The sequence below is a fragment of the Muscardinus avellanarius genome, assembly GCF_963383645.1.
Source record: "Muscardinus avellanarius genome assembly, chromosome: 18".
Classification (NCBI taxonomy): domain Eukaryota; kingdom Metazoa; phylum Chordata; class Mammalia; order Rodentia; family Gliridae; genus Muscardinus; species Muscardinus avellanarius.
This window is the reverse complement of record NC_137804.1, coordinates 39,923,524-39,930,351: the sequence shown is the minus strand read 5'-3', so window position 1 is coordinate 39,930,351 and position 6,828 is coordinate 39,923,524. Positions and strand designations below refer to the sequence as shown.

Sequence of the window (6,828 nt, the reverse complement as noted above, 5' to 3'; positions counted from 1 at the left end):
TACTTGCTAAGGCTGTTCTCAAACCTGTCATCCTTTTTTTTTTTTTTTTTTTTTTTGCGGGCCTGGGGATGGAACTCAGGGCCCTTCTACTTCCGGGCGTCACCCCCAAGCCCTATTTTTTATTCTTTATATTTATATTTTTTATTTTTTTGGTGGTACTGGGGTTCCTGGAAGCCCTTCTCCTTCCAGGCTACACTCCCAGACCTATTTTTATTTTTGGAAACAGGGTCTCTTAAGCCAGCGCGGCTGGCTTTGAACCTGAGCGATCCTCCTGTCTCCACCTCCCAAGCGCGGGGATTACAAGCGTGCGCCACCACGCCCGGCTTTTATTTTTTATTTTTTAATGTAATCTTATTTATTTATTTATTTATTTATTTATTTGGTGGTACTGGGGTTCCTGGAAGCCCTTCTACCTCCGGGCTACACTCCCAGACCTATTTTATATTTTTATTTGGAAACAGGGTCTCTTAAGCCAGCGCGGCTGGCTTTGAACCTGAGCGATCCTCCTGTCTCCGCCTCCCAAGTGCGGGGATTACAAGCCTGCGCCACCATGCCAGGCTTATTCTTTATTTTAAAACAGGGTCTCACTAAGTTGCAGAGGGCCTCAGTAATTAGCTGAGGCTGGCCGCAAACCGAGATCCTCCTGTCTCAGCCTCCCGAATGCTGGGATTACAAGCGTGCACCACCACAGTGCCAGGCTAAACCTGCGATCCTTCTGCCTCAGCCTGCCAAGTACTGGGATGAGTTGTGCATCCCCGCAGGCACCCGGCCTGTGTGTTTAGTGTTTTGGTGACAGGTTAGGCCCCGGTGAGCATTGGCTGGGTCTAGATTGACCCAACATAAGAGCTGTCACCACGGATCAGGGGTCGGGGGCTGCGATCCGGCTACCCAAAGTTGGGGTTTGGATGGGGCTTATACTGGCAAGGGGGCTTGGGGCGAAGTCACAGGCGGGGTTCGGGCTGCACAGGCAGAGGGTGGGCGCTGGGACAGGGCCTGGAGGCTCGGGCCGCGCTGGCGAGGGCGCCAGGCTGCTGAGGGTGGCCGCGGCGGACTCGGACTCACCGGGGCGAAGTGCGGCCAGGTGCGCAGCAGGCTGAAGAGCGCGTCCCCGGGGCAGTCGGTGCGCACCAGCTGCCGGTGGCCCAGCAGCTTGTAGTCGGGGCGCAGGAGGCCGGCCCGAGCCGCGCACCGCGGGAGCCCTTCGCGCACCGCGCGCAGCGCAGCCTCGGTGGGCAGCGTGTCCGTGTAGTTGCCCACGAAGGCCACGCCGAAGCCGCGGGAGTTGTGGCCGCGGGTGTGCGAGCCCACCCAGTGCCAGCCGCGGCCCTCGTACACGTAGCCGTCGGAGCCCACCACGAAACTGCAGAGAGGATGGGGAGGCGCCGTGAGGGCCACGCCCCTCGGCTGGACCCTCCCCCGGTGTTTTTTTTTTTTTTTTTTTTTTTTGCAGTACTGGGAAGGGAACCCAGGGGCTTTCTACCTCCAAGCCACACCCCGCAACCCTATTTTTATTATTATTGTTTTATTGGAGGCAGAATGCTTCTGGGTTCCAACCCCAGTATCGCTAAATAAATAAATAAATAAATAAATAAAAGTAAACCAAGTCTGGGGTGTAGCTCGGAATAGAACAGCCCTGAGCCGGGGCAGGATTGTCATCCCCGCGCTTGGGAGGCTGAGACAGGAGGATCGCACGGGTTCGAAGCCAGCCTCAGCTACTTAGTGAGGCTCTCGGCAACTTAGTGAGACCCTGTTTACAAATGAAGTATAAAAATAGGTCTGGGAGTGTATCCCGGAGGTAGAAGGCCCCTGGGTTCCATCCCCAGTACCACACACACAAAAAATTACTTAGAATAGCCCTGGGCCTAATCCTCAATACTACAACAACGATGATGATGATGATGATGATGATGATGATGATGATGATGATGATTAAATAAAGACCCGCCCTTACTCTAGACCCACCGCTAGCACCGCCCCCCGCGAGCCCCTCCCCTCGAGGCCCCGCCCACCGCGGCCCGCGCACCTGTAGCCGATGTCGTCCCAGCCTTTCACGGCCTGGTGGAAGCGCTGCATGGAGCGCAGGTCGGCGGCGCAGCGCGCTAAGGTGGTGCAGGGCTGCGCGGGCAGGTACGTGTGGTGCACGTACAGGAACTCCAGCGGCAGCTTGAGCGGCGTCGGGCGGCCGCGGTACGGCGCGGCTCCCCAGCGGCAGCGCGGGAGGATGGCCGGGCATCCTGCGGGGTGGGGAGTGCGGCTGAGATGGAGCACGCCGGCTCCCGCAGCTCGGGCCGGGCCCGGGAGGGCTGAAGCTGGAGGACCGCGAGTTCGAGGCCCGGGTGGGCGATTTAGCGAGCCCCTGTCTCCAAAAAATGAATAAATGGAGCCTGGCGTGATGGTGCACACTTGTCATCTGAGTGCTTGGGAGGCTGAGACAGGAGGACCTCAGGTCTCCTCTCTCTCTCATTTTATAGCACTGGAGATTGAAGTCAGGGGCATTTTACCTCCGAGCTACACTCCCAGTCCTTTATTATTATTATTATTATTATTATTATTATTATTATTATTATTTTGAAACGGAATGTCACTAAGTTGCTGAGGCTGGCCTCAAACCTTTGATCCTCTGTTTCTCAAGTATTACAAGACCCAGTTTCAAATTAAAAAGGGGCTGGGGCTGTAGCTCAGAGGTGGAATGCCACTGAGTTCTGTCCTCAAAAAGTTCCCTCCATGCCAAAAAGTAAAAAAAAAAATAAAAAATAAAATGAACTCCTAAGCCGGGCGTGGTGGCACATGCTTGCAATCCCAGCTTTTGGGAGGTCGAGAAAGGAGGATCATGGTTCGAAGCCAGCCTCAGCTACTTAGGCCCTTAGCAACTCAGGGAGACCCTGTTTCAAAATAAAGAATAAAAAATAGGGCTGGGGGTATAGCTCGGAGGTAGAATGCCCCTGGGTCCCACCCCCAGTACCTCCAAGAAAAAGAAAAAAAAAAAAAGAAAAAGAAAAAAAAAAAGAAAAGAAAAGAAAGAAAGAAAGAGAGAAAGGAAGAAAACTCCTGTTCATCTTCCAAAGCCAACTCTAGCACTTCCTTACCTGTGCAGCTGCCCCGGCCCCCATCCAGATCCCTCATCGTCCCCTCTGGTTTCCCTTGGCCCCGGATCTCCCTGACACACAGGGCTGGGAGTGTCTTTATCTATGAGAGAGAGAGCCGTGCAGGCAGGGGACCTTCTTACCCAGGAAGGCCTCGATGAACTCCTGGGTGACATAGGAGGCCACCTGGGCCAGCCGTTCCTGGCTCATATTCTGCAGCTGGAGGTCCATGGGCTTCAGTAGCTGTTGCAGGACCAGGGTCCCCCACACCTGCTGGGTCAGGGTGGGGGCTGAGACCAGAGAAGCCCCATTCTGCCTTCGAAAGTTGCTGCGGAACCCTGGGTCTCCAGCCACCCCGGCCCCGTAGTACTGGCTCAGCAGGCGGCTGAGGGCTGGCCGGGGCTCAGGGGCCCGGCTCAGGTAGTCTCCCAGGAGGGCCCCGTCCAAGGCCCCGTTGAGGAAGGCCATGGTGGGAGTCAGCGCCTTGGGGTCCAGCAGTGTGAACACCTGCGGGGCGGAGAGCTGGTCCCAGCAGCCTTCGGTTCCCAGGCCCGGCTGGCTCTGATTTAGAGGTCCCTGGAGGAAAGCCAGGCCTAGTTCTGTAGCTAGGGTGGCCGCCAGGAGGCTGTTCACAATGGTGGGGGGCTTGGCTTTGTCATTTGGCAAGGTGGCTTCGACATCTGCAGAGGCCCCCCCCGGAGAAGTGCCCTTGAGTCCTGGTAGGACAGACCCAAAAGGTAGAGAAGGGGCTTCAGGGTCTCGAGGGACCATCAGGCTGGCGAAGGGCAGGCTCGCAACCGTGCGCGCCTGCAGCCCGGCCACCAGCCCCCGCAGCAGAGGCTCCACAGCCACCGTGGAGCCATCGGGTGCCAGCACCACCCCGTGCTCCTGCCCGCCCTTAACGTAATGCCGGGCCACCGCCTTCATCAGGTCTTTGAGCTCAGGGCTCAGTGGGTGGCGATCCAGGTTGGCGGCCTCCGGGTTCCCTGCATCCAAGAGGAAGCGGTGGAGGGGACTGGGGGAGCTGAGGTCCTGGGCCGACAGCAGCCACGCGGAGGCCCTCTGGTTGTCCGCTGTCACCGGGGCCTTCTGCTCCAGCTCGGCCAGCGCCTGGATGACGGAGTCCATGACCAGGGGTAGGGAGGCTGTGGAAGGAGAGACTGAATTAGCCCAGCCTCTCCTGTCCCTGAGTATCCACCTGCGGAGCTCGCGTCTCTACTAGCTGTCCTGCTGATAACCCTGGGAGCCCCAGCGCTGTACTTATGGGGAGGAGGAAACCGAGGTGCCCAGACTGTTGCCGGACGGCTAAAGAGCTTGCACTGGTGAGCCACGGCAAGATTCCAAGTTAGAGAGATCTCGCTGGGCGTGGTGGCACACGCCTGTGACCCCAGAACTTGGGAGGCTGAGACAGGAGGATTGTGGGTTCAAGGCCAGCTTCAGTGACTTAGCGAACTCTCAGCAACCTAGCGAGACCCTGTTTCAGAACATAAAAGTGAAAAGGGCTGGCGGTGGAGCTCAGAGGTAGAACGTTCCTGGGTTCAGTGCTCAGCACCACAAGAAGAAAGAAAGAAAGAAAGAAAGAAAGAAAGAAAGAAAGAAAGAAAGAAAGAAAGGAATCGATCTGGCCAGGTTGTTGTAAGGTTATTCCTTTGGCTGCCATATGGAAATGGGTTTTCATGGGCTGGAGATGTACCTCAGCGGGACAGTGCTTGTGTGAGGCCCAGAGTTCAATCCTCAGCGACTCAAAAAAAAAAAAAAATGTGATGAAATGATTTTCAGGGAGACAGGTGGAGCGAGGACTGAAGGGACCCATAGCAGGCTGATGGCAGAGTGAAGAACTGAAGCAGGCAGAGGCCCCAGACAAATCGTTAGACGGAGAGATGGGGGTGGTTATTCGTGACAAATTGGAGTTGAATTTTTTGTTTGTTTGTTTTTTTTTGCGGTACTGAGGATGGAACCCAGGGGCATTGTACTTCTGAGGTGTACCTCCAGCCCTATTTTTTATTCTTTATTTTATTTATTTATTTTTGGTGGTACTGGGGTTCCTGGAAACCCTTCTACTTCCGGGCTACACTCCCAGACCTACTTTTATACTTTTTATTTGGAAACAGGGTCTCTTAAGCCAGCGCGGCTGGCTTCGAACCTGCGCGACCCTCCTGTCTCTGTCTCCCAAGCACAGGGATTACAAGCGTGCGTCTCCACGCCCGGCTTATTCTTTATTATTTATTTATTTATTTTGGTGGTACTGGGGGTGGAACCCAGGGGCTTTCTACCTCCGGGCTATACTCCCAGACCCATTTATCTTTTATTAGAAACAGGGTCTCACTAAGTTGCTGAGAGCCTAAGTAGCTGAGGCTGGCTTCGAACCTGCGCGATCCTCCTGTCTCAGCCTTCTAAGTGCGGGCATTACAAGCGTGCGCCACCACTCCCGGCTTACCCTTTATTTTAAAACAGGGTCTCACTAAGTTGCAGAGGGCCTCACTAAGTAGCTGAGGCTGTTCTCAAACTGAGATTCTCTTGTCTCGGCCTCCTAAATACTGGAATTACAAGTGTGTACTGCCACGCCTGGCAGAGCTGGGAAATTTTAGAGGGCAGGTTTTGCTTTGTTCATTTTGTTCTCATCCTGTGCCACTGGAAATGCCGTTGCTCCTCCCCCTCACCTTTATCTTTGTACTGGTGATTGATTTTGTACTTGGAATGTCCCGGGGACATTCCATCTCTGAGTTATATCCCCAGTTCTTTTTAATTTTTTTTTTTTTTTTTTTTTTTTGTGTGTGTGTGTGTGTGCGGGTCTGGGGATGGAACCCAGGGGCATTCGACCTCCAAGCTACAGCCCCGGCCCTATTTTTTATTCTTTATTTTGAAACCGGGTCTCACCGAGTTGCAGAGGGCCTCACTAAGTAGCTGAGGCTGTCCGCGAACCGCGATCGTCCTCCGGTCTCGGCCTCCCGAATGCTGGGATGACAAGCGTGCGCCACCACGCCCGACTTAATTTTTAATTTTGAAACAGGGTCTCTCTCTTTAGGTTGCTGAAGGCTGGCTTTGAACCCACAGTCCTGTCTCAGCCTCTCAAGTATGGGATAACAAGTGTACCCCACCAACACCTGGCCACAGGAGCCTTAACCCCCGCCCTCCGCTGTCTAGAATCCTGGTTCTGCTCCAGGTGGTCGACTCTGTAATCGTCTGTAACTTTGTTTTAGTTCAGTGCCTTGGGATCCAAGTCATAATTCTACACTCCCTCCTCTGGGAGGCCTCCCTTCCCAGGCTCCAGTTCTGCACTGACTCTACAGGGCAGGGAACTTCTGAGGCCCCAGGTTGGAGGTTCTTTGAGCTCTGAGGCCCCCCGGGGCTCTCTGGCCTGGCTCCACCCAGGGCCAGATGCAGAGGGACCCGCTGAATGCTGGTCCGCGTGAGTGTCCTGGCCCAGGTCTCGCCTTCCCACTCACCTGACCCTGGCTCAGGCCACACCAGCAGTGGGAGCAGAATCCACAGGACACCTGGCGCCATCGCTGGGGGGCTTTAGCTCCCAGGGGACACACTCCGTGGGCACCAGCGGATATTCTCACGGGCTGGAAGGAGAGGGCGGAGACATGCAGAGCCTTTGACCCCTGTCAAAGTCCAGTTGGTGTTGAAAGACATGGCTGCCTGGGGGCAGAGCGGTGAGTGTGTGAGTGTGTGTGTGTGTGTGTGTGTGTGTGTGTGTGTGTGTGTGTAAGCATGCAGAGCACCCTGGGTCAAGGCCATC

At 55.2% G+C, this 6,828-nt stretch overlaps 1 protein-coding gene across 1 annotated transcript; it reads right to left on the bottom strand.

Moving 5' to 3' along the window:
- Nucleotides 1-884: 884 nt before the first annotated feature.
- PGLYRP2 (peptidoglycan recognition protein 2) lies at nucleotides 885-6,611 on the bottom strand (the record flags this gene model as incomplete). The annotated part of the gene is made up of 5 exons (XM_080715404.1): nucleotides 6,530-6,611; nucleotides 3,227-4,228; nucleotides 2,024-2,234; nucleotides 1,063-1,360; nucleotides 885-929 (listed from the first exon to the last, which is right to left on the bottom strand). The coding sequence occupies exons 1-5, from the start codon at nucleotides 6,588-6,590 to the stop codon at nucleotides 885-887; spliced, it is 1,617 nt and encodes a 538-aa protein (XP_080571530.1). The 5' UTR covers nucleotides 6,591-6,611.
- Nucleotides 6,612-6,828: the final 217 nt, after the last annotated feature.